This window comes from Pan troglodytes, chromosome 1, assembly GCF_028858775.2.
Source record: "Pan troglodytes isolate AG18354 chromosome 1, NHGRI_mPanTro3-v2.0_pri, whole genome shotgun sequence".
In the NCBI taxonomy this organism is placed as follows: domain Eukaryota; kingdom Metazoa; phylum Chordata; class Mammalia; order Primates; family Hominidae; genus Pan; species Pan troglodytes.
In genome coordinates this window covers 204,485,854-204,512,896 of record NC_072398.2, presented here as the reverse complement: position 1 = coordinate 204,512,896, position 27,043 = coordinate 204,485,854, and the positions used below count along the sequence as shown (strand labels likewise).

Below are 27,043 nucleotides of genomic sequence, written 5' to 3'. Positions count from 1 at the left end.
TTTGCAGTGAGCCGAGATCGTGCCACTGCACTCCAGCCTGGGGAACAGTGTGAGACTCTATCTCAAATAAATAAATAAATAAATAAATAAATAAATACCTTATGTATCAGAACATGTCAAAAAAGGCAAAAAATAAAAAAGAGAAAAGAAAGAATTTTACATTGTATTCTCTAAAAAAAAAAAAAAAGAAATACCTTATGTAGTTGTGAAGATTTAAATTCATTCATTAATTTAGCAAACATTTTTTGAGGGCCTTCTGTGTAGTATTGGCTAGTGTATTTGATGGTATTGTATAAACTGAGAAGCCTATATATGGAAGTTCACCATGAGAACACTACAGAAAGAGAATACTACAGGATGTGTGCCTCTCTTTGTCTCTTCTTGCTCATCTTAGTGATATCTCTGAGTCTCTGCTTGATAAGTGCCTCTATACCAACCGCTCTCCTCATCCTGACATCTTGATACGGACTTCTGGAGAAGTGCGGCTGAGTGACTTCTTGCTATGGCAGGTAGGTCATTTCCAAGTACTATTATGTTTGTGTCATGGGGAAACCAACTGTATCCACAGAATGGATCAGAGTGGTCCATCCCCACTCCCAAACAGGCTGGGGCCAGAGTACTTCTGGGGAAAGCTAAAATCTGGAGAAGCATCTCTAGGCTGTGTCTCATAATATTTGATGTCCATTCCTCATCTGTCGCTGGCTTTGCGAATCCAACTATAGTGAAAACTTCATTGTGCCCCTTTTCAAGGAATGGGACTTCTGTCTTGCATCCCTGAGCATAAGCTCTTGCCTTGGTAACCTGCCAGGGACCCTAGCCCCTCTGGGTTGGAAGCTTGCCTTGCAGTTACTAGTCCCTCCCCTTCAGGATAAAGGGCCATACCTATGCAAGCATGGTAAGCAATATGCAAACACTCAAGTCTCTATCCCCTGTTAACTTGGTCCCTGGAGAGCACATAACTAGGGGAAGTCCTTGTTCTGGGAGAGACTCCATTTGGAAGCAGCTCACATGATAAAGCTCCAGAAATTTTAATGGACCACAATCTTAAAAGTGAGCTAACGCAGGGCGTGGTGGCTCACGCCTGTAATCCTAGCACTTTGGGAGGCTGAGGCAGGCAGATCACTTGAGGTCAGGAGTTTGAGACCAGTCCAGCCAACATGGTGAACCCCTGTCTCTACTAAAAATACAGAAATTAGCCTGGCATGGTGGCAGGTGCCTGTAGTCCCAGCTACTTAGGTGAATGAGGTGGGAGAATCACTTGAACCTAGGAGGCAGAGGTTGCAGTGAGGCAAGATCGCGCCACTGCACTCCAGCCTGGGCAACAGAGTGAGACTCTGTCTCAAAAAAAAAAAAAAAAAAAAAAAAAAGAAGTACAATGTGCACCTATTGGTTCTGTGGCCCACCGTGCTGCTCAGATCACGTTTGGGAAGTTTACTGATGGGCTGAATTTTAAGAGACTACAGAGTCAGTTACTCAGTGTACAGAATTAGTTACATTGACAAACTTGAGGACTTACTGGAAGAGGCCAAACTGGAAAGCAAGGAATCTCATGTCTTACAAAAAATGAGGAAAGGATAGTGGTCTGCAAAAGGGAAATAAGTGACAATGTATTCCCTTGGAAAAAAGTGTTGAGTTCCTTCTTTATGCTGGAAATATGGCAGTGAGTGAGTCAGAAATGATCCCTACTGTCTTGAAACTTATAGTTTGCTAGCAAAGACAAACTCTGAACAAGTCATTACAACTTTGGGAACTGATAAAAGGCAGCTCTAATCTAGCCTTGAAATACTTGAAAGAATGTCACTTTGAAGAAGAAACAAACTTGTTCCAGAAAAAATACCTGGGACCTTGGTAGAAGTTGTAGGGAAGGTGACATTGGTTTAGCATAAAAAGCCAAACAGGCTATCTGACAACTAGTTATCCCCCATGAGGTACTGAATTCCTCACCACTAGAGATATCAGGCAGTGGCTGTCAAGAGTGTTCCAAAGGGGATTCTTCATCAGTGATTATTATTAAAGTACACCTGGCTCTTTGCTATACATATGTTATCTCATTTAATCTAAACAGTACCCTGAAAATTAGGTATTCCTATTATCCAGTTTTACATTTGAGGAATCTCAGGCCCAGGTGAAATTACCCCTGCTCAAATAAATGGTAAATGGTTGGAGCCAAAATTCAAAGCCAGGCAGTCTGGCTCCAGAGCTCATGCTCTCAACCACTGTGCCCTGCTGCTCGTACTTAAAAATAACAATGGCAGCTACCATTTGTTCATTGCTGACCTTTATCAGACAGTATGTCTTCCAGATGCCCTCTAAGGGCCAAGAGCCAATAACATAATCCAGATGTTATTTCATAGTCCTAAAATTGGCTCTTAGAAAAATCCTGGTGGAAATGTTGATCTAGTCTCGTTTTAGTTCTGCTTTACCACAGGCAGGTGATCTGGCTGCCTCAAGTGACGCCTCCCCCTACTAGTGAATGAATCAGGGCCAGCAGCAGCTGCAGCTACAGCTCAGGATGCCTGTAACATTGTCATCTCTGGGCTTCTGGGTCCTGCTTAGCCTGCTTTTTCCTTGGAGGACTGACCAGGGATGCGGCCCAGCAACATGTTACTAAATCATACTCTCCTCCCTACCTTTCCCAGACCTCTCACTCCTGCCTGGTGTTCCAACCCGTTCTGTGGCCAGAGTATACATTTTGGAACCTCTTTGAGGCCATCCTGCAGTTCCAAATGAACCATAGCGTGCTTCAGGTAAGAAAGAGTTCAGGGCTGGCCGGATGGGATGGGATGGAAGAAAAGATTAGCATTGATTGACAACCACCTTACTATATACCAGGCACTTCCTAATAAGATGATGATAATGATGATAGTAGCTACCACCTACTGAGTATCTACTACTTGTCAGGCACTGCGAACATTTTACATGCTGCGACTCATTTAATGTTCCCAAGAACCCAATGAGGGAAGTCTTATTAGCCCCTCCCTTATGTAAGTAAGCAAACAGAAATGATTTAGTTAAGGACACATAATCAGTAAGAGGTAGGAATAGGATTTGAGCTACAGGTCTTTTATCTTTTAAAGACTCAGGAGGAAAAGGCTTCTCAGAGAAACTGGCCATTATTCCTTTAAAGTATTACCCTAATAAAAGATCGTAGCAGTAGGGATTAAGAACTAAATAGCATTGTCTTTCCATTGTGTAAAACTATGTTGTGTCAAGACTTGAAGTTTGACTTTCAGTTTTCATCACCAAATCTTGAAACAGGTTTTATTAGCAGTCACCTCTATATGATTAGGTCTCTTTATAATAATGGTAGTGGTAGCTAACATATGAGGATCTACGAGGGCACTTAGGTGATTTCATGTAAGTTTTCTTATTTAACCTAACAACCCAGCAGTTTTGGTGTCCTCATTTTTCATATATGGAACCAGAGGGGCAGAGAGACTTAAGTAACTGTCCCAAGGAACTTGAATTTTATCTTTATTTATTTATTTATTTTGAGATGGGGTTTTGCTCTTGTTGCCCAGGCCGGAGTGCAGTGGTGCGATCTGGGCTCACTGCAACCTCCCCCTCCTGGGTTTGAATGATTCTCCTGTCTCAGCCTCCCAACTAGCTGGGATTACAGGCACACGCCACCATGCCTGGCTAATTTTTGTATTTTCAGTAGAGACTGTGTTTCACCATGTTGGCCAGGCTGGTCTTGAACTCCTGACCTCAGGTGATCCGCCCACCTTGGCCTCCCAAAGTGCTGGGATTACAGGCATGAGGAGCCTGAATTTTAAAATCAAAGCTGGTGCTGCTTCTTCAGTCTGGAGAGATAATGCCAGGAGGAAATAATGATGTGAGTCAGGGATTCTTAATCTCCTTGGTATTGGGGTCCCTTTGAATAATCTAATGAAAGCCACAGACCATCTCCCTAGAAAAATCGCAGATCACTCAAATGTGGAATTTTGCATAGAATTGTAAACTTATCATGGAAACAAATAGAATACTTTTTTTTTTTTTTTTTTTTTTTTTTTTGAGACGGAGTTTCGCTCTTGCGGCCCAGGCTGGAGTGCAATGGCGCAATCTCAGCTCACCGAAACCTCCGCCTCCCGGGTTCAAGTGATTCTCCTGCCTCACCCTCCCGAGTAGCTGGGATTACAGGCATGCACCACCAATCCCAACTAATTTTGTATTTTTAATAGAGATGAGGTTTCTCCATGTTGGTCAGGCTGGTCTTGAACTCTTTACCTCAGGTGATCCGCCCGCCTTGGCTTCCCAAAGTGATGGGATTACAGGCATGAGCCACCAAGCCCGGCCACACATAGAATACTTTAAGGGGGTTCACATAACTGCTGAAATCTGCCCCTGAATCCCAAGTCCATAACTCCTGCTATAAGTAAATCAAATCACAAAGACTTGATCATGTATTTAATTACTTAGTCTCAGAATATGAGGAAATTGAAAGAAGTTTAGAATTAGTGAAAAGAAAAACAGCAAAGGCACAATTATCCACTGTCAGTGGGGAATGAATATCAGATTTTTCCATATGACCAAAGCTCCCTCTAAAAACTAAAACTTTACCCTTTTTTGATGGAAAAATTTCTAAAATGTATCTTGTACATAATTCATTGAAATCTATATACCAGGCACTTGCTAATAATGATGATGATTAGGATAATCACATGCTATTTTTTTTTTTTTTTTTTTTTTTAGAAACAGGGTCTCACTCTGTTGCCCAGGCTGGAGTGCAGTTGTGCAACTTTGGCTTACTTCAGCCTCCCGAGTAGCTAGGACTATGGGCACACACCACCATGCCTGGCTGATTTTTGTTATTTTTTGTAGAGATAAGTCCTCACTATGTTGCCCAGGCTGGTCTTGAACTCTTAAGCTCAAGTGATCCTCCTGCTTCGGCCTCCCCAAGTGCTAGGATTATAGACATGAGCCACCATGCCTGGCCGTCATATTCTAATGATTATGATAATAGTAATTATCATCTTTAAACACTTCATTGTACAACAATATCCTTGAGGGGTAGGGCTGTTTGCTCTAAGTTAGATGGTCCCAGAATACCTGGGTTTGAGGTTTCATGTATATTTTTCTGTGTCCTCCCTCTTTCATTTCCTACTGCTGTCAACAGTTAATTTTGACAGTATCTCTCCTCTTCCATAGTATTTACTGTTTTAAATCAGCTATAGACAAGGAAACCAGTTAGTCAAGCTTGTTGGAATTATGTATATAAAATGAGAGTGAACTGGCTCTGCATGAAGCCCAAAGGAGCTTGGTGCATGAGTTTTTGTGTTTTTATCTCTAATTGGGCTGCTCAGAAGTCTTTTATAGTAATTTCACGTTTCTCAGATACTTTGCATATGGTTGTCAGAGGAGTTAACTCAAGTTTCATTCATTCCATAAGTATTTATTGAGTAGTATGAATCAGGCACTGTATTAGGCACAGGAGAGTCAATAGGTAGCCAGAGGGACAAGATCTCTACCTTTGTGGAACTTGTATTCTTGAGGAGATAGAAATAAACAAGTAAACAAATATATAAGTTCCGACTGTAATAAGGCAGTGAAGAATACAGAGTGATGTGCTAGAAAGTAATGAAGAGAATGCAAAGAGACTGAGGTTAAAGTTTGGGTCTTGGAAGAACAAAAAAGAGGTCAATGTGCCAAGGGAGAAGGGCATGAAATGAGGCTAGAGTCAGACCTTGGCTCATATAGAGCCTTGTAGGTCATGGTAACAAAGGTGACAGACTTTAATCAGGGGATGACGGGATCTGAGTTGCATTTTGTAAAAATCATTCAGAATTTTCAACGGGCTGGAGTTAAAGCCAAGAGACAGAACTCCTGCAGTAGTCCAGGTGAGAGAGGATGCGCCTCGAGGTAGGGTGGTGGCAGTAGGGAAGGGGAGGAGTGAAGACGGGATAAAAACAAATGTTGAAATAGAAACAAGTGAAACTAACTATATCAAGGTGATAATATAACTCCCCAGAGAAAGGAATTAATTCAGCTTACCTGAACACAGTTCTCTGCTATTCATCTTTAGTGGAATTTCTTTTCAGGATAATACAAACTGCAACACAAAATTAAACATTACTTAAGAGGTTTATTGTTAGTGGCAATGTTGGTAATGTAATTATGAAACTCTTGTTTCTTTTTTTTTGAAATGGAGTTTCGCTCTTGTTGCCCAGGCTGGAGTGCAATGGCGTGATCTCGGCTCACTGCAACCTCCGCCTCCCAGGTTCAAGCGATTCTCCTGCCTCAGCCTCCCAAGTGGCTGGGATTACAGGCATGTGCCACCACATCCGGCTAATTTTATATTTTTAGTAGAGATGGGGTTTCTCCATGTTGGTCAGGCTGGTCTCAAACCCCCGACCTCAGGTGATCTGCCCGCCTCGGCCTCCCAAAGTGCTGGGATTACAGGCGTGAACCACCGCGCCCGGCCTGAAACTCTTGTTTCTTGTAGGCTAAAACAAATAAGTACAAATAATAATGTTATTAGGAACCAAGACACTTAGGTTGTGGCCATAGCAATTGGTTGTATAGTTCTGCTGTTTCCTGGGATGGGGTGGAAGGTGTTTGAGGTCAACTATTAAGTGTTCCATTTTTACCTATGGATCATATTTGCAAACTTTTTTTTTTTTTTTTTTTTTTGAGACGGAATCTCACTCTGTCGCTGGAGAACAGTGGCATGATCTCGGCTCACTGCAACCTCTGCCTCCCGGATTCAAGCAATTCTCCTGCCTCAGCCTCCCATGTAGCTGGGACTACAGGCACGTGCCACCACGCTCAACTAATTTTTGTATTTTTAGTAGAGACAGGGTTTCACCATGTTGGCCAGGCTGGTCTCAAAATCCTGACCTCAGGTGATCCACCCGCCTTGGCCTCCTAAAGTGCTAGGATTACAGGCATGAGCCGCTGCGCCCGGCCTATATTTGCAAACTTTTATTGAGTTCTTACCACATGTCAGGCATCCTTTCAGTATTGAGTTCTTACCACATGTCAGGCATCCTTTCAGTAAATTCTATGAACCGCTTTAAGGCAGATACTATTATTATTGCCTCTGTTTTTAGAGCAAGGAATCCAAAGTTATAATAGAGATACTGATTATCTTGAAGCCTTCTCTAGCAGGAGCCCTTGGAGGTCCTGGCCAGGCTTTCTCTACCCCAGAAGCTTCAAAGCTCTGTTTCTAGAAATCATATCACCTTGGCAGATGCACTAAGGGGAGAATCCAGACTAACAGCATCCTCACCAGTTTGTTCTCAGACCAGAGAGGTCTTTCCAGGCTTTTCTCCTGTCTCCCTTTTACAGACCCTGTATCATGGCCAAACTGGACTCTTCCCAGTTACCTGTTCCATGCCCTCCAGTTTCCTACCTGTATGTCTGTGCTCTTGCCCCATCACCCAAATTCCCATTTTAAAATCTGAGCTGCTCTGTCTCTAGGCCCTGCCCAATGTGTCCCTATTCTCTGCAGGACGCCAGGGCAAGGGGCTAGGCTCTGGACCTAGAGTAGCTTACTGAGAGGAAGGCAGCGGGTGGATCATAAGGGAAGCAGGGACTTGGCTACAAGTTGTGGGGAGCCAGACCTTGGTATCTGAATGGACCATGACAGTCTCCAGGTGGTCACCTAGCCAGTCTTAAAGGCTGGCAAAGGGAGATCTTGACTATGATGCAGTAGGACTTGTCAGCAAAGAGGCAGGGACAAATAGAGAATCAGGCCAGGGAGGGGGTGTGCGGCAGTGCAGAGCAGCTGATCCTCAATCACAAGTTGCATGGATGGTAGGTCCTTGAGAGGTCACTGATGGAGATGAGTAAAAAGTATTCACCTCATCTCCAAGGATGATATTAGAGAGGGAAAAGACACATGTTCCCACGAAGCTTCCTGTAGTACATTTGTCACAATTTAAACAGGCTGGATTGAACATTATATTTCTTCTGCTCTTCAGGTTGTCACTATCTTCTCCTCAGGATAAAAGCTTGAGTTATGTATGTATGCATATATGTATGCATGTGGAAATGGGGTCTCGCCATGTTGCCCAGGCTGGTCTTGAGCAGCTGGGCTCAAGCGAGCCTCCCACCTTAGCCTAAAAGCTTGAGTTAATGTCTCAGACATTCATGACTTTGAATATTGGCACTGCCTACATAGCTATATGACTGTACAGTTACTTAACCCCTCAGAGTATCATTTTCCTCACCTGTAAAATGAGAGAAGTAGCGTTTACAGTAATACCTACCTTGCAGGTTTGTGATAGGGATTCAGTAAGCTAACACATGTCAAGTGCTGAGTGCAGTGGCTGGAACAGAGTTCATTTTCCAAGAATGGTGGCCAATATTGTTCCCCACATGTGTGTCTCTTGGCCTCTCCTCAGACTCCTGTCTCTGGAAAAGCACCCTGCACATCCTGTCCCCAGTACAACTCCCCAGGCAAGGAGACTCTGAGGGTGCTTCAGAACATCATGTTTCTGGTAGGAGGTGTCCTTCTCTGCCTGAAAGCAGCCCTCAGAAATGCATTCCTCATGCTGCTGACCTGGGCTGGCTGGTTGCAGCTTGGGGAAGGACTTTTCATTGGCCAATGTTTTGAAGCCAAGGACCTGCAGCCTCTCTCCAGGTGCCAACAGAGTGGTAGAGGACTTTTAGATTTAAGTACTGGAGGGACTATTACATCTTGTTCTCTGATTCTACCAAGGAGAGAATAAGAGCAGAGAGGGATAATGCCCAGGAGGAATTTAGATTCATAGGTTAGAACCACATTTCTCAAAGTGAGCTTCTTGGAGCCCTTGCACCAAGATTGGATAAGGTCTGTACAAAAAGTCTCTAAGGAAAGAATTAACGCCCTCACTTACCCTGATTGGTCATTATACAAGGATAGTAGACAAATGGTCAGGGAGAGAAAAGTTGACCTCTAGGACTTCTGTTAGCTTGGATTTCCCAAGGGTAAGTACTTGAGAAGAACTGGAAACACCTCTGAGATTGAAAGGGTAGATTCAGACCATGTGGAAGCTGGATAGACAGGTATCCAGATACAGGCCACCAGCTTTTCCACCCCAAGAAAGTAGAGCTTATACACAGGCACGAGATACACTTCACATTGTCCTCTCAAGAAGTTACCTCAGTGGAGAAGCCAAGGGAACTTCAGCCATCTCAGCCTCGCTGTCATTTTCTGTAAAATGACGAGCAGACACCCTCCCAACTCTGCTATCTGAACAATGAACTGCTAATTCCTGGCAGACAGGGGCCAGGCTCTGCCTGGGCTACAGCCCCCATTGCTGGCATGCACTCTGATGCCATCTGGAAGAAGCTTGCGCCTCATGAAGTGGCTTTAGCTAGCTCCATATTTCCTCCCTCTGTTGCTGAGCGTCCCCCATCCTTTCTGTTCTGCCAGAAACTTAGACTACTTAGCCCAGTCCACAAGTGGCGGTGATAGAACAGCTAACAGTTAATAGCCAAGCAGTAGGCTGAAAATTCATTATCTCATTTTTCCTCAAACAACCCAGTGAGGTGGGTACTCTTATCCCGGTTTTGCAGAGTAAGAGAGAGCCTTAGAGAGGTGAGGGAGGCCTTAGGAACTTCTCAAACCCCAGTGCTCCAGGTGGACTTACTCTGGCCTTAACAGGCTCTTCGGTTCCATGCATCTTTGCTCATTACTCCCACTGCCAGAATATTCTCCCTGCCCCCCACACACCTCACCTCTGTTTGAATCCTCCTCATTGGTTAAAGGGCCAGCTCAAATTCTGTCTGTCCATGAAGGTCACTGCTCCGTGATGTTCATCAGCCACACTTGCTTTCTCCTCTGAACTGCATGACCCTTACCACATCCTATTTTGCATCGTGGCACTCTGTGTGCATGGCTGTATAATCAGCCTGTAAGCACCTGGATTGCTGGGATCGTGTCCTGCGCATCTCCATATCCTCAAAAAAAATCCTGTATGTAGCACCCAGGGAGCCTCCTGACCAAGGCCTGGAAGAAGCCCTTCCAGCAAGACGGAGAGCTCTAGCGGCAACTGTTCAAGCCCGAAGTCTTCATAGCTCCACATGTAATTCATTGTAATAGCAGAAGAGAAGTATTCTTGAATGCCTGGGATTATTCAGGAGCCGGGGGGGACGGTCCAGAATTCTCATTTGTCATCCTTATTCATGCAGTAAACCTTTATTGCTGAGAGACAGCAAATCAGTTCCCTGCTCCATGTCTGTCTCCAGCAGAAAGTACCTCCCTCACAGCTCCATTGTGAGGGTCAAGTGAGGCAACAGATGAAGTGGTTGTGCACATGTAAGATATTCTTTAAACCATGAAGACAGAGCAGTCAAGGTGCTTACAGGCTGATTAGGACAAAAACATGTACACAAGTTTACCGTAATACAAGGTAGAATGTGGGAAGGGTCATCAGGGTATAGGATACCATAGGAAAACAGAGTTTCTCACACATGGAATAGGTTTGGCAGGAGGAGCTCTAGTGCAAAGGCTTTGCAGGTCAGTTAGACTGGCAGGAACAGAGAGGATCAGTGAGGCACAGGAAAGCCTTGGTTCTGCTCCAAAGGGATTTTCCGCTCTTCTGTATCAGGAGCATCCTCACTGCTCTCCTGGGATCACGTGGTCAGTCAGTTGAGTGTTTCACATGTATAGGGCACCCCAAGTGCTGGAGAGGAAGAAGCCCAGTCTCTGCCCTCTAGTACTTGGGATGATAACTGCTGCCAGGGAGTATGATCACCACCTGGTGTCAGAGCTGGTTCCAAGAGGCTTGAAGGCTCTCAAACTTCCAAGGGCTTATTTTCTAACAGAAAGAGTGGACTGTGAACACTAACACTTATTCTACTATGCAGAATGCAATAAGTGGCTTAAGAGAGTTGAACCTGCTTCTCAGAATGTTCATAGGAGGGTCATTTGCTGGAAGGATCAGGCTGGTCTTCATACAGGAGGCAAGTCTGGAGCTCTGAAAAATAGCCTAGGGAGTGGGGAGGATGGTACCCTCAGAGGAAAACCTGGGGAGATCAAAGGAAGTGACCCAAGGGACATGTCCCCGACAAGAATAGGACCTTTCTTGCAGCGGAGAATAGACAATAACAACTTGTAAAATTGCTGTTTCTAAGAGCCTGCTAATATCTTAGAGAGGATTTTGCATATGTTATCTCTAATCCTTAAAACCACTCTTCAAGGTAGGCACAACCCCCACTTTACAGATGAAGAAATGAGGTTAGGACAGGATTTGCCCAAAGCCACAAAGCCAGTTGATGGGGGAATCAGAAGTCAGACCCACATTTGTTTGGTTCCCTTCCAAGAGCATGAGAAAAACTTTAAGAAGTACAGACGCTTCCACACAAAACAAACCAAGATGGACCCAGAACTGCCACTGCCCTGCCTGTACAACATGAGCACCACCCACTGCATACCTACTCCCAAGCCTTTTCAAATCTGGTACCTACTTTCCACTGTTCCACTTCACTTGGCCCACCTTGTGCCCCACCCCCTACCTCCTCCATCCCAGTTTCACCCACTCCTAAAAATGATCTCCCCACCCCAATCCCCACTTTTCTCTAGCAGAAGGCCCGAGACATGTATGCAGAGGAGCGGAAGAGGCAGCAGCTGGAGAGGGACCAGGCTACAGTGACAGAGCAGCTGCTGCGAGAGGGGCTCCAAGCCAGTGGGGACGCCCATCTCCGAAGGACACGCTTGCACAAACTCTCGGCCAGACGGGAAGAGCGAGTCCAAGGCTTCCTGCAGGCCTTGGAACTCAAGCGAGCTGACTGGCTGGCCCGTCTGGGCACTGCATCAGCCTGAGTGAGGCTGGCCACCTGCCACTTTGCCCTGCCCTCTGCCTCCAGGGCTCCACTCCCCTTCCTTTTCTTGGTGAAAGGCACCTCCTTTCCTGATAATGAATTGTGTTCCCTTTGCTTGGCTGGGGAGCCCCCCAGGCCCGGTTTGCTGGCCATAGATACCTTTGGGCTGCCTGGGACAGGCTCCTGAGGAGGATTGAGGGTGAAAGTCTCCCACGAGTACACTAAACCTAGGTCTGGTCACCAATAGGGTTTGGAGAGCAAAGGGCCACAACTCATCAGCTGCCTGTCTCTTAGATGCACTTTCTTTTTCCACCAGCACATCCTTCAACACACAGAATTTCAGGGAAGAGTTCTCCCCAAAACCCTAGCTCTTTACCCTTCCATTTTAGCCTTCCACCCAGCTTCCACAAAAGATTTGGCTCTACCTTGGATCTGCTAGTAAATAACTAATAGGCAGGCAGTTATTTGGGTAAGGAAAAAAGGGGTGGGAGAGACAGAAAATTTGCCCATCTGCTGCTCCGCCCCCTTGGCTCTCCACCTGGGATTTGCTATTGAATCTCTACCCTCTCCCACCACGCAGTACTGATTGCTCACTGAAAGACTCAGCGCCAATGGTGCGCGGAAGCCAGGCGGGCGATTACAATCCAATTACCTATTGTCGACTCAGCCCACACAAGCTTTTCTCCTCCTCTTGCAGGGCATGGGGCCAGGCTCCACTCCCAAGTGAGACTGGCCCCCTCCATGGTTCAGGGTAACAGAAGGGCCTGTAGGCCCTGGTGAATTGAATCCAGCACAGGCCGCCTCCCCTGTAACACAACAAGACTGAGCAGAACCAAACACTTCTTCCAACTGACTCTGCTCCCTGCCCTCACCATCTCAAACTCTGATTCCCACTCCACTCTTCGAGGTTTCTCTCAGCTTTTTGACCTGGCTCCCTAAGTAGGCCCCTAGATGATTTATTCTTGGCATGGCAAAGCTTGTTCTAGGTCCTCTGCTTGTGAGGGTCAAAGCTGTGTCCTTTCCCTTACCTCCCTCTGACAGGACTTGCTGCAGAGCTGCTGAGAGGATTAGTGCCTTTGAAGAGCTGTCTGCCTGAGCAACTCTATTTCAGGTGCCCCACACCGGCAAGTACCAGCCAGCAACACCAACCAAATGCTACTCTCTTTAGTAAAGTCCATTTTCCTTTTTCTTTCTTTTTTTTTTTTTTTTTTTGGAGACAGCATCTCACCCTGTTCTGGCTGGTCTCGAACTCCTGACCTCAGGTGATCCGCCGGCCTCACCCTCCCAAAGTGCTGGGATTACAGGCATGAGCCACCATGCCAGACTTCCTATTTTACTTTCTGCAAGCTGTTTCCCTAGCAGCTCCCTCTAGGGGAGAGGTGAAATCTTGCAAGCTGTAGCAAGAGCACACAGGAAACCCCTAACTTTCCTATACCCCACCCTCCTCTTCCCCTTTCTGTCCCGGGATACCTGGCGGCAAGAGACTTCTTGGCTATTGTCCATGCTCCTAGAATCAAGCATAAATGCCAGACACGGCGATTGAGAAGCCAATCAATGAACCCTTTGGCAAAGCCCCCATCCACACCTGGCACTCCCCTCTACCAATCCCTGGCACAGGGTTCCTGGAGAGCAGGTGCTGTACATTTTACAGCTTTACAATGGGGCTGTTGACAGCCATAATTAGGGAGGCATGAATTATGCGGCTATAATGCAGAGCCCTACAATTAAGGCGGGAATGAGGGGCTGGAGGCAGCAAACGGAATCTGCCCTATGAGCGTGGCTGTTGAGTCCTGTCTCCTGGGTCTGACTTTCCGTAATATGATTGGGGTACAGTAGAGGTGATTAATGGGGCTGGCATCTCTCTTTGGCCTGAGGTTCTGTATTCTGGGAAAGGTACACAGGGTGGAGTAGGGAGAAGCTGCCCCAGGAGGCGATGTAGTGGTGGAAAGAAGAGGCAGAGAGGTCGTCGTCGTCGCCCAGCAGCAAGGGCTGCAAAATAGTAGAACTCGTGGTTGCTTTGGACAGGTATGATTTGTGCAAGCCAGGTTCAACCCTTGCCTCAAGAAATCAGATGGGACCAATTTAGTGTCCTTCCACCTGTGAGCCAAGCCCCCATTTGAGGACATCTATCGTATTCTTGTGTTCTGGGTCTCAAATAGAATTTTTAAAGATTCTTAGATGTAAAACTTGTTTGCTAACTGCAACGGAAGAACACCTTCTTTTGCTGCTGCAATTGCCTACCCTCCCTCAGGTGCACTTGGCTAGCTCCAAGACCCTGGCTTTGGACTAGGGGGCACCGGAAGAGCCCTTTTGCCATCACACCACCTGTTCCTCTACTTGTTTCCTAATCCCCGGGCGCTTTCCTCCACCCTCCTTTCCTCGCGCAAGTGAAAAGCAGCCAGCTTGACAGTGTGGAAGGAGGGATTTCGCCAGCTGCGGCTGCAGTGCCCAGGCTTGGTGGCCGCGTCGGGTTGGGGCAGCTGGGCAAAATGTCTCCGAGAGGGGTAGAGTGTAGGGGGAAGTGAGTGCTGGTAGACCTCGACGGCCGCTCTCCACCATACTGTGGCGGGGTCTGGAGGTTTGGGAATACAGGGACCTTAAGGGAGCCACCCGAGAGGAGTTGGGGGTGGGGGCTTCGATAGCATTTGGGGAGGCGGCTGCGCAACGGGTGCTGAAAGGACAGCTCCTACCTGACCCACGGCACCCAAAAGGCACCTCTGCATGGAAAGTCTCCCCCTGAAACCCCTAGCCCACCTCGAGTGGGACCGTCTTTCAGGTGAGGTGCACGAAAGGCTTTTCCGAAGTGGCAGCTCGGAAGGATGCACGTCCGGCTGCGCCAAGCTGGTTTCCCCGCCTTTTTCCCACTTCGGCGTCAGCCTGGGCCCTGGGAACTGCAGCCTGTGCCTCCAGCCGCGCGCTTCCTCCTGCTTCCAGAGGAGCAGGGCAGTGCAGCCAGGCCTCGCAAACCCCTCTTCTGGGGCCCCCAGCGGGAGCAGGAAGGAAAGCCGCTGAGATGCGCCGTGAGTGTCGCACGGCTTGGAGAAGTGGGTTGCTGGGTTGCATAAGGTGGAAGGAACTTGCTAGTTTGCAAAAGACAGCTCTTGGCGGGAGCCGGAACCCGGAGCCCGCCGACTCGCGCACCCCTCCTCATTTACTGCCTTCGACGCGCGCCTCCCCGACTGCGCCCCCACCCCCTCGGCGCGCCGCCGTCTCCGCGCACTACCCCCCCCCACACACCCCCCTCCTCACTCCCTCCAGAGGAGGTGAGTTTAAACCCCGCCCACGTGACCCCAGCTGGGCCAATGAACGGCGGCGGGAGGTGAAATCCGGTTCTAACCGGTCCGGGGCTCCCAGCGCTATAAAAACTTTATAAACCCCCCGGAGCCCGAGCAGTGTGAAGAAGAGGCGAGAACGACCCCCGGACCGACCAAAGCCCGCGCGCCGCTGCATCCCGCGTCCAGCACCTACGTCCCGCTGCCGTCGCCGCCGCCACCATGCCCAAGAGAAAGGTACGTGGCGCGAGGGCCCCAGGCGCCGGGCCACCACTGCCGCCACCGCCGCCGCCGCCTCCCTGGTGCAGGGAGCGAGAATCGGCGCCGAGCAGGAGCCAGCGCAGCCTCCCCGCGCGGGGGCTGGAGACGGTGTCGGGCAGCTCGGGGCTAACCCTGAGCGGCTCGGCTGCCCGCGGGCGCCAGAGGCCATATTGGAGGAGCGGCGGCCGCGGCGGGAGGAGCCATGTTGGCGGCTGTTTATCCCGCTCTCCTCGGGCTCGCCGCCCCCGCCCCGTGCCCCCTCCCCCATCGCGAGGGCCCCTTCCCTCCCCTCTCTGCGGGCGGGCAATTCAAACCCGAAAGGGCGGGAAGGCGGCGCTCGGGGTTGGCGGGCGGGGGAAAGCGCTGCCGCCAAAAAACCGCCGCCGTGAGGGGGCGGGGCTTGTGCGGTATGGCCCCGCCCCCTCGCCCACGTTCCCCGCGCACGAGACGCGCGCTGCCGCCGCCCACGAGTTCCCCGGGCTGCGCGCGCCTCCCTCTCCCGCCCTCGACGGCTGCCATAGCAACGGCGCTGGGCTCCGCCTCCGGAGGGGGTTTGTTTGCGCCATCTGCAGCTGTTGCTCCTGCCTGGCGCGGTGGTGCGGGCTCCGCTGCCCTCCCCGGCTGCGCTCCGGTTCAGCCCTCGCTTCTCGGGGTCGGCGAGCCGGGGCTCCTGCGCGCGCTTCGTTCTTATACTAACGTCGGGCTCACTCATTTATGTCCTAGAAAAGTTGTGTGGACGACTGCTTTAATTTTCATTGTTAGCACTCTAAAGTTTGGGAAGTAATTAATTAAGAACCACCTCAAAATCTGCAGTTTTTTGTTCTTGTTTCTTATAGGCTGAAGGGGATGCTAAGGGAGATAAAGCAAAGGTGAAGGACGAAGTAAGTCATTCTCTCTTCAAGGGTCAAAGCCTTGGACTAGCAGAGGCCACTGGACTCGGTGATTAACCGTAACCTGTGTCCTGAATTTACACTCCTATAATCTAGAGCAAATTGATACCAAACTTTCAAAGCGACTTACCTGTCTTATTTCTAACTTTCTCGTTGTCTTTATAGCCACAGAGAAGATCCGCGAGGTTGTCTGCTGTAAGTGTATGCTTTTGAATTTTCGTGCTTGTCTCTGAAACTAAAAAACATCAAAAAACAATTCCCTTTGCTTCCATGAATTATGGTTAGTGCCTGGTTTTGAATCATTGCCTCTACTTGGGACTCTTGCCCCTTTGGGTTTTGCTGGTTCTGAAATTCTGATGCCTGTAGCCAAAGTGGGACATTTGAGTGGGCTTCTGGAAATCCAACATTCTAGAAGAAAGCCAACCACAAAAACTTTTGAGGAGGAGGAGAAACTTCTCTACCCTTGGTACTTTTGGTTGGTTGTGGGTGGTTTTCTTCAGTCCATTGTACTGATGTTCACTTTTTCCTCTCTTCCTGCCAAAAAAAGAAACCTGCTCCTCCAAAGCCAGAGCCCAAGCCTAAAAAGGCCCCTGCAAAGGTAAGTGCTAACATTGGAACTGATCATTTTCACAGAATGAGGACTGTCCTTAGTGCCTTAACTTAATTAGCATAATGGTGCCTCCATTAATGGAGGTTATAAACTGTGTGGATAGCTTACCTCGTCCGTGTCATTCATAACGTTGGTTTCCTGATCAAGAATCTGTCGTTAGTTTATAGGAAAATCTGCATTTAAATATTAAATACCCCAGGGTTTAAACTGATTTATTCTTCTGTTACTTAGGAAATTTTAAGTACTAAAGATTATAGCAAATTACAGATAATTTAGCCTAGTTTTGATCAGTTGTTCTTGTCAAATGGGTGAGGGTTTGTGTTTTATCTTGAGTAAACAATCCTACCTTGTGCAGAACTTTGCAGACCATACCTTGGTAATATGAAATGGGGAGAAACAGTTCTATTTTTTCCCCTTTTTCAGAAGGGAGAGAAGGTACCCAAAGGGAAAAAGGGAAAAGCTGATGCTGGCAAGGAGGGGAATAACCCTGCAGAAAATGGAGATGCCAAAACAGACCAGGTATAACTGCTGTTTCACCCTTTGTTAGATTTGTTCATTCAGTTAGTTGCTGATATCAAAAATTTAATTGCCCTTTTCTTGTATCACTCCAAATGTACCATTTGGTCCAGTGTGCTTGTGGCTTTCCTGTTAACTTAAATCCTGGATTCTTGAAATCTCTACTGTCAGCTGAAGGGCATTGTGTTTTATACTACATGAAGTTTTCAAGCTAGGAGTAACCTCAGGTCTCTTATTCTGGTGTTCTTCCTACCTCAATTTTACAGTGAGGCCCAGAGGAGAGGTGACTTAGCAAAGTTACCTAGCAAGTCATTCTCAGAAGAAATACTGAGTCTCAGTACCTGAAACCTGAACTTTGGCCTGGGAGCAAAGTGATGCTGTAGGTGGAATGTGAACACAGATAGTTTTGAAATCTACGCATTGCATTAATTTGTCTGTTTTCTTTTAGGCACAGAAAGCTGAAGGTGCTGGAGATGCCAAGTGAAGTGTGTGCATTTTTGATAACTGTGTACTTCTGGTGACTGTACAGTTTGAAATACTATTTTTTATCAAGTTTTATAAAAATGCAGAATTTTGTTTTACTTTTTTTTTTTTTTTTTAAAGCTATGTTGTTAGCACACAGAACACTTCATTGTTGTTTTTGGGGGAAGGGGCATATGTCACTAATAGAATGTCTCCAAAGCTGGATTGATGTGGAGAAAACACCTTTCCCTTCTAGTTTTGAGAGACTTCCTCTTGGCTCCCAGGAGGAGTGATTCCCTGACTTTGACACACATGGCCACCTTGGCACAAAAGCCTTGTGGTATAGAAAAACAAATTTGTTTTTATGTCCTCTTCTCCCTTTCCATCTTTCAGCATACACTTAACTCCCTTAAGCCCAGACATCTGTTGGGACCTGACCCCTAGTCATTGGTTACCAGTGTGTCAGGCAATCTGGACTTTCCAGTGATGCCACTGAGATGGCACCTGTCAAAAGAGCAGTGGTTCCATTTCTAGATTGTGGATCTTCAGATAAATTCTGCCATTTTCATTTCACTTCCTGAAAGTCAGGGTCGGCTTGTGAAAAGTTGTTAAACAACATGCTAAATGTGAAATGTCAACCCTCACTCTAAACTTTCCCTGTTCAGAGCATCAGATGAAGACTTCGTTGGGTTTTATAGTGGCTTTCTGATTTTTGGTAGTCCATTGAAGAAGGGAGTTTGAAAGTTGTTGTATACTGTTAACGATTGTCTGCCCATGTCCTGCCTGAAATACCATGATTGTTTATGGAAAGTATCTTTAATAAAGCTGGATACAGTTTGGCTTGGAATGCTGCCTCTGATCTTTTCCCACAAGTGGGGTAACCTGGTTTATCCAAGTCTCTTGGAACAGGGTACGTTCTGCTTTGAGGTACTCCATGTACAGTCTAATGATGATCTTTCACTGATTTATAGTCAGTTTCCAAAACACACAGTGCTAGGTGCAGTTAGGAAGGATTCCAGGAGTAGACTTAGCTGATGGTGAAAGGCTGGGAGTATGGAGTGATTTCTGTACTTGGTTATGCAGCATTCCCTGCAGTGTTTGTTTTTTGCATGACTCCGAATACATGAAGTGTATTAAATGCAGATTTTTGGTAGATCTGCGGTTTTGGCTGGGTAGCTGACAGGAGCCTCTCTACTTCCATCTGCATTTGCAACTTCTATAAAATTAGCAAATTAATAGACTCATGTCAGAGAGTGTCCCTGTGAATGTGTACACAGTTGTCCATTTGTAAGGTAGATGACACTTTGCTACTAAGTAGACCTGCAAACAAAGACAGAATGGGGTCTTTCCTGATTCCTTTAGTTTGGAGATGCAGAGAACCCCACGTTTCTCTAAGTGAAATGGCAAGAAGTTATTTGTTAGAATATGGAACTGGTAACAAATTCATGTTTGCACCTTGAATTTGCTTTCACAGACCTGGCTGTATTGTTGGACAGGAATAAAGTAAATTGGAGACTAATTGCTTTGTCCATTCCCTTAGTCAAAAAAGTATCGCTGTTAAGTTCTTGAGGTTTTTTGTGTATTATCTCTCAAGTGTTGAGATGTTTGTGTAATATACGTATCACACTCATGGATGAGGAATCAGGCACAGATGAAACTTGTTGAAGGTTATGTGTACATTTAATGAGCAGCAGAGTCAGGATTCAGACCCTCAACTGGACAAAAGTCATCTCTGACAGACTTATTCAGGATAAAATACCATTTGTCCATTTAGCCAGTTACCAGCCATTTACTTTCATTATTGCTGAAGTCATTCGTTCTAGGTTGTAGACGGGTAATTTTTATTCTAAAAGCGGTGTCCTCTTCCAGAGGAAACTTAGAGACATCTTAGAATGGTCAGGGGTAGTGGGCTGGTATTTGAGCAGAGGTTGCAGGATTTGAGAAAGTTATAGCTGAGGTTCTTTGTGAGTGGCAAGTCTGCTAAGCCCTGGGCTATGCGAACAGCTCTGCCTCATGCTCTTTAATCTTTGAGTCAGTCCTATGAGATACAGGTGTAGCCCCATTTTGTAGTCGAGAGTGAGGCTCAGATGTGAAGCGACTGGCTGAGGTTAAACTTGATAGTCTGTTTTTACTTATTTTCTGACCCTCTTCTTGTTGCCATATAATTAGGATGAGTAGGGTAAGCTTGAACTTTTTCGAGTTTTTTTCTTTTTTTCCTTCCTGGAAAATACTGATTTGACTGGCTCTGGACCATGAAAGTAGCTGGGCCTAAAACCAAACCAGACATCAAAACGTGGTAAGGACCATTCACTAAGACAGCCATGGTAGCATGCTCAGTGCCAGCCCTGTCTCCAGGCCCATTCTTAAGATCTCGGGAAAAGTCACCAGATGCTTGGGCTCTAAGTAAAAAAAAAAAAAAGTAACATAAATGGCACAAACTAGAGGATTCATCTGATACAAGTCCCAAGGTCGGGCAGTTGTGAGGACCCAGGTGGGCTTCCTGTCTTTCTGCTCTGCCGCCCTCAACATGTTCTCCAGCCACCTCACCTTCAAGGCAGTTGCTCCAGACATCGTAATTTGCCATACCAATGGCAAGAGGCTGGAGGACTGCTCCTTTTTTCCCTGCATTTAAGAAGAATGAAATATTTCCTACAAGCACCCCAGCAGCCTGTGTTTCACTGGGCAGATCTGGATTGCCTCTCCACTCCTAAACCAATCATAGCAAGAGGAATGAAACCACAGAATCTACCTAGACCAGTCAGAATTGTTGGAATTCAATAGAGGAGGGATGATGATGGAGGAAAATGGCTGTTGTGTGGACAGCCTGCTGCACGGTCTCTTTAGGCCTGGTCTGATTCATTGCAGCAGTTAACACTACTGAGAATTACCCCTCCCCTTCTTTAAATTGAGAAATAATCATATACCATTAAAAGTCACCACTTTGGGGGGAGGGATAGCATTAGGAGATATACGTAATGCTAAATGACGAGTTAATGGGTGCAGCACACCAACATGGCACGTGTATACGTATGTAACCTGCACGTTGTGCACATGTACCCTAAAAGTATAATAATAATAAAATTTAAAAAATAAATATACTTAACGCTCTTGGGGAAAAAAAAAAGTCACCACTATATCATTATTTTAAGAGATGGAGTCTTGTGTTGCCCAGGCTGGTATTCAACTCCTGGGCACAAAGCAGTCCTCCCACCCTGGCCTACCAAAGTGCTGGCCACCACACCCAGCCAAAATTCACAATTTTAAAGCATATACTACAGTGGTTTTAGTACATTCACAACATTGTGCAACTATTGCCACTATCTAATTCTGGAATATATACGTGTGTGTGTGTGTGTGTGTATATAAATATATATATATATATATATATTTTTTTTTTTGAGATGGGGGTGTCTCACTGTGTCACCCAGGCTGGATTGCAGTGGTATGATCTCAGCTTATTGCTCACTGCAGCATCTACCTCCCAGGCTCAAGCTCCCACCTCAGCCTCCCAAATAGCTAGGACTACAGGCACACACCATGCCTGGCTAATTTTTTGTGTTTTTGGTAGAGACAGGGTTTTGCCATGTTGCCCAGGCTAGAGTCTTGAACTCCTGACCTCAAGTGATCTGCCCACCTTGGCCTCCCAAAGTTCTGGGATTATAGGCATGAACTACCCTGTCCAGCCTCTGAATATTTTCATCACCCCCAAAAAGCTCCATGCCCATTAGCAGCTAACTCCCCATTTCTTCCTCCCCCATCCCTAGACAATCACTAATTACTTTCTGTCTCTCTAGACCTTTCCTGGATATTTCATCTAAATGGAATCAATCTGTGTTTTTTCTCGACTGGCTTTCACTTAGCATGTTTTCAAGGTTCATCCATATCATATGTATTTGATAACTTGTACTGCCAAATAACATTCCATTGTATGGATATATCACATTGGATAAGTCACGTTTTATTTACTCATCAGTTGATGTACATTTGGGTGATTTCCACTTTGGGACTATTGTGAATAATGCTGCTACAAATATCATATAGAAATTTTTGTAGGCATATGTTTCTAGCTCATTTGGGCACATACCTAGGAATGAAATTGCTGGGTCATATGGTAACTCGTACTTTTTTCTTTCTTTCTTTTTTTGAGACGGAACTTCGCTCTCGTTGCCCAGGCTGGAGTGCAGTCGCATGATCTCGGCTCACTGCAACCTCCTCCTCCCAGGTTCAAGCAATTATTCTGCCTCAGCCTCCCAAGTAGCTGGGATTACAGGCATGTGCCACCACGCATGGCTCATTTTTTGTATTTTTAGTAGAGACAGGGTTTCTCCATGTTGGTCAGGCTGGTCTTGAACTCCCGACCTCAGGTGATCCACCTGCCTTGGCCTCCCAAAGTACTGGGGTTACAGGTGTGAGCCACCTTGCCCGGCCTTTTCTTTCTTTTTAAGACAGTATTGCTTTTGTCACCCAGGCTGGAGTGCAGTGGCGTGATCTCAGCTCACTGCAGCCTCTCCCTCCTGGGCGATTCTGCTGCCTCAGCCTCCCGAGTAGCTGGGATTACGTGTGCCTACCACCACACCCGGCTAATTGTTTGTATTTTTAGTAGAGACAGGGTTTCATCATGTTGGCCAGACTGGCCTCAAATTCCTGACCTCAGGTGATCTGCCCACCTCAGTCTCCCAAAGTGCTGGGATTACAGGTGTGAGCCACTGTGCCCAGCCTGTGCATCTTTTTTTAAAGAAGTGTCTATTCACATGCTTTGCCAAGTTATAATTAGGGAGTGTGTGTGTGTTTAACATGCTTCTCAGGAAAGTATTCTTTGTGGGTTGTTTTTATTGTTGAAGTGTAAGAGTTCTTTTCTCTTACTTTTCTTTTTTTTTCTTTTTTCTTTTTTTTTAGAGGGAGTCTTGCTCTGTCACCCAGGCTGGAGTGCAGTGGCATGATCTCAGCTCACTGCAACCTCTGCCTCCTGGGTTCAAGCAATTCTCCCTGCCTCAGCCTCCAGAGTAGCCGGGATTACAGATGACCACAACTGTGCCCGGCTAATTTTTTTCTATTTTTAGTAGAGACGGGGATTCACCATATTGGCCAGGCTGGTCTCGAACTCCTGACCTCAGGTGATCCGCCTGCCTTGGCCTTCCAAAATGCTGGGATTACAGGCATGAGCCACCTTTTCTATTCTTTCTTTTATTTTATTTTCAGACGGTCTCGCTGTGTCCCCCAAGCTAGAGTGCAATGGTGCAATCTCGGCTCACTGCAACCTCTGCCTCTCAGGCTCAAGAGATTCTTACGCCTCAGCCTCCCAAGTAGCTGAGATTACAGGCAATGCACAACCACGCCTGGCTAATTTTTGTATTTTTAGTAGAGACAGGGTTTTGCAATGTTGGCCAGGCTGATCTTGAACTTCTGACCTCAGATGATCCGCCCACCTCAGCCTCCCAAAGTACTGGGATTACAGGCGTGAGCCCCTGCCCCTGGCCTCAGAGTTCTTTATGTATATATATGTGTGTGTGTGTGTGTGTGTGTGTAGTTTTTGGTTTTTGATTTTTGAGACAGGATCTAACTGTGTCTCCCAGGCTGGAGTGTAGTTGTGCAAACACAGCTCACTGCAGTGTTGATCTGGGCTCAAACAATCCCCCCTTGTAGCCAGGACTACAGGCACACACAGCACCATGTCCAGCTAGTTTTTTGTTTGGGCGGGGTTTTTGAGGCAGAATCTCAACTCCGTCCCCCAGGCTGGAGTGCAGTGGTGCAATCTTCATTCATTGCAAACTCCGCCTCCCGGGTTCAAGAGATTCTTATGCCTCAGTCTTTCGAGCAGTTGGGATTACAGGTGTACACCACCGTGCCCAGATAATTTTTTTTGAGACCGAGTCTTGCTCTGTCACCAGGCTGGAGTGTAGTAGCGGGATCTCAGCTTACTGCAACCTCCGCCTCCCAGGTTCAAGTGATTCTCCTGTTTCAGCCTTCCAAGTAGCTGGGATTACAGGCGCCTGCCACCATGCCCGGCTAATTTTTGTATTTTTAGTAGAGACCGGGGTTTCACCATGTTGGCCAGGCTGGTCTTGAACTCCTGACCTTAGGTAATCTGCCCACCTCCCAAAGTGCTGGGATTACAGCCTTGAGCTACCGAGCCTTTTTTTTTTTTGGAGATGGAGTCTCCCCCGTGTCACCCAGGCTGGAGTGCAGTGGTGCGATCTCAGCTCACTGTAACCTCCGCCTCCTGGGTTCAAGCAATTATCCTGCCTCAGCCTCCCGAGTAGCTGGGATTACAGGTGTCTGCCACCACACCCAGCTAATTTTTGTATTTTTTAGTAGAGATGGGGTTTCACCATGTTGACCAGGCTGGTCTTGAACCCCTGACTTCAGGTGATCCGCCCACCTCGGCCTCCCAAAGTGCTGGGATTACAGGCATGAGCCACCAACCCTGGCCTAATTTTTGTATTTTTAGTAGAGACGGGGTTTCACCATGTTGGCCAGGCTGATCTCAAACTCCTGGCCTCAAGTGATCTGCCCTCCTTAGCCTCCCAAAGTGCTGGGGATTAGTGGCATGAGCCACCACACCAAGCCTGAGTTCATTATATAGTTTCCATATTAGATACTTATAATATCCGTAATCCCTTCATTCTGTGTGTGTGTGTTTTGTTTTGTTTTGTTTTTGAGATAAGAGTCCTGCTCTGTCACCCAGCCTGGAGTTCAGTGGCATGAACACTGCTCACTGCAGCTTCAGTCTCTGAGCTCAGGTGATACTCCCACTTCAGCCTCCTGAATAGCTGGGATTACAGACATGTGTCATGATGCCCAGCTAATTTTTAGATTTTTTGTAGAGACGGAGTCTTAACCATGTCGCCTAGGCTGGTCTTGAACTCAAACAATCCTCCTGCCTCAGCCTCCTTAAGCGCTGGGATTACAGGAGTAGCCACTGCGCCCGGCCCTTCTTCACTTTCTTAATACTGTCCTTTGACAAACCAAGTTTTTAATTGTGATGCAATCCTGTTTACTTATTTTTGGTTACTTGTGCTTTTAGTGTTATATCTAAGAAACCATTGCCTAGTCCACAGTCATGAAGATTTACACCCATGTTCTCCAAGAGTTTTAAATAGTTTTAGCTCTTCACTTTAGGTCTTTGATCTATTTTGAGTTAATTTTTGTATAGTGTGTGAGGTAGGAGTCCAAGCATTTCCTTTTAAAAACTTTTCTAGCCCTCTTCCTGGGCTAGAACTTCTAGTTTCTGAGACAGCATTCCTCCAGCCCCTTTGCAATCCCCTCCTCTTCAGTTTTTCCTCATGATGTCATCGAGCGACTCACATTTGCATCCCTCCCAATCTCTCTTGAGGTCAGTATTTCCATCAACCTCCTGTGTAGTCCCATCCAGATGTACCACAGGCACCCCAAACTCAACATGACCAAAATTCAACTCTCCTTGCTCTTCACAAACCACCTCCTCTAGTTCCCCTCAATCTTTTACAAGTATTACAGGAAAGAGGTCTTGATCCAGACCCCAAGAGAGGGTTCTTGGATCTCGAGCAAGAAAGAATTCAAGGCGAATCCACAGTGCAAAGCAAAAGCAAGTTTATTAAGAAAGTAAAGGAGGCTGGGTGCAGTGACTCACACCTGTAATCCCAACACTTTGGGAGGTCAAGGTGGGTGGATCACCTGAGATCAGGAGTTCAAGATTGGCCTGACCAGTATGGTGAAACCCCATTTCTACTAAAAAATACTAAAATTAGCTAGGCGTGGTGGCGGGTGCCTGTAGTCCCAGCTACTGTGGGGCTGAGACAGGAGAATTGCTTGAACCCAGGTGGCAGAGGTTGCAGTGAGCCGAGATCGCTCCACTGCACTCCAGCCCGGGCAACAGAGCGAGACTGTCTCGAAAAAATAAACATTAAAAATAAAGGAAAGGAATAAAAGAATGGCTACTCCATAGACAAAGCAGCCCTAAGGTCTGCTGGTTGCCCATTTTTTTGGTTATTTTTTTGATGATATGCTAAACAAGGGGTGGGTTATTCATGCCTCCCCTTTTGAGACCTCATAGGGTAACTTCCTGACATTGCCATGGCATTTGTAAACTGTCGTGACACTGGTGGTGAGGATGACCAGAGGTCACTCCCGTTGCCATCTTGGTTTGGGTGGGATTTAGCCAGCTTCTTTACTGCAACCTGTTTTATCAGCAAGGTCTTCATGACCTGTATCTTATGCTGTCCTCCTATCTCATCCTGTGACTTAGAATGCCTTAACCATCTGGGAATGAAGTCCAGCAGGTCTCAGCCTCATTTTCTCTAGTTCCTATTTAAGATGGAGTTGCTCTGGTTCACATGCCCGTAACAAAAGCACCACCACCCATTCCACCCCTCAAGCTAGAAACCTGAAAGTTATCCCAGATTCATCTCTCACTCCCCATCATCGCATATTTTCAGTGAGTGTGTTAAGTCATGGTGACTTGACTTTGAAAAAAATGTCTATTTTTGGTCATGGAAAATTTCAAATATGTGCAAAAGTAGGATAATACAATGAGTCCCATACTCCCACCACACAACTTCAACACTTAGTAACTTGTCACAGTTCTTGTTTATACCACTGTCCACATTAATTTCTTAATATTATGAAATACCCAAATTTTAAAATTTCTAACTGTCCAAGTATCTTCTTTTAAAAATGCACTCGTTTGCCGGGCGCAGTGGCTCACGCCTATAATCCTACCACTTTGGGAGGCCGAGGCGGGTGGATCACGAGGTCAGGAGATCGAGACCATCCTGGCTAACATGGTGAAACCCCGTCTCTACTAAAAATACAAAAAAAAATTAGCCGGGCGTGGTGGTGGGCGCCTGTAGTCCCAGCTACTCAGGAGGCTGGGGCAGAAGAATGGCATGAACCCAGGAGTTGGAGCTTGCAGTGAGCCAAGATCACGCCACTGCACTCCACCCTGGGCAACTGAGCAAGACTCCATCATCCTCTTGCCTTGGCCTCCTGAAGTCCAAGGATTACAGGCGTGAGCCACCACACCCAGCCCATTAACCTAACTCACCTTTTCTCCACCAGTCCCCTCCTGTCTTCACATACCTTCTTTGTCAGCCTAGATTCTATGGTCCAGCACCAAGAGAGTTAGACACTGAACTCCCTTCTCTATCACACTTAACCCAGCACTCAGCTGGCACCTGTACCCAAACAGCTGGACGTTGCATAAGAGTACTACACCATCGTGCTAACTAGACGCCCCTTATAGTTACAACGGCAGATTTCAAATGGGCCCTCAACACTGCCAAACTCTCCAATTACTTTCCCTAATA

The 27,043-nt window shown here is 46.7% G+C and overlaps 2 protein-coding genes and 1 long non-coding RNA gene across 21 annotated transcripts in view; 2 read left to right on the top strand and 1 right to left on the bottom strand.

The window, feature by feature from the left end:
* Positions 1–13,934, top strand: part of DHDDS (dehydrodolichyl diphosphate synthase subunit) — a 39,113-nt gene extending 25,179 nt beyond the window's left edge. For 6 of the 19 annotated variants that reach the window (XM_016956908.4, XM_054664293.2, XM_063784160.1 and 3 more), the window contains 3 exons: positions 395–509; positions 2,640–2,747; positions 11,510–13,934. In XM_016956908.4, coding sequence (XP_016812397.1) covers positions 395–509; positions 2,640–2,747; positions 11,510–11,749 — 463 coding nt within the window. In that variant the 3' untranslated portion in view covers positions 11,750–13,934. Of the gene's footprint in view, positions 1–394; positions 510–2,639; positions 2,748–4,017; positions 4,198–6,167; positions 10,145–11,509 lie in introns of those variants that run through there. The other 13 variants (XM_009451334.5, XM_001143548.8, XM_063784148.1 and 10 more) reach the window with 5 other exon arrangements.
* On the bottom strand, positions 3,458–9,789 carry LOC104006847 (uncharacterized). Its single transcript, XR_001719027.4, has 3 exons — positions 9,664–9,789; positions 5,992–6,049; positions 3,458–3,803 (listed from the first exon to the last, which is right to left on the bottom strand). It is a non-coding gene; the product is annotated as an uncharacterized LOC104006847 (long non-coding RNA).
* Positions 13,935–14,055: 121 nt separating the features above from the next.
* HMGN2 (high mobility group nucleosomal binding domain 2) lies at positions 14,056–18,606 on the top strand. The gene is made up of 6 exons (XM_003949332.6): positions 14,056–15,257; positions 16,118–16,162; positions 16,337–16,366; positions 16,719–16,769; positions 17,205–17,300; positions 17,746–18,606. The coding sequence occupies exons 1-6, from the start codon at positions 15,243–15,245 to the stop codon at positions 17,779–17,781; spliced, it is 273 nt and encodes a 90-aa protein (XP_003949381.1). The 5' UTR covers positions 14,056–15,242; the 3' UTR covers positions 17,782–18,606.
* The last annotated feature ends 8,437 nt before the right edge of the window (positions 18,607–27,043 follow it).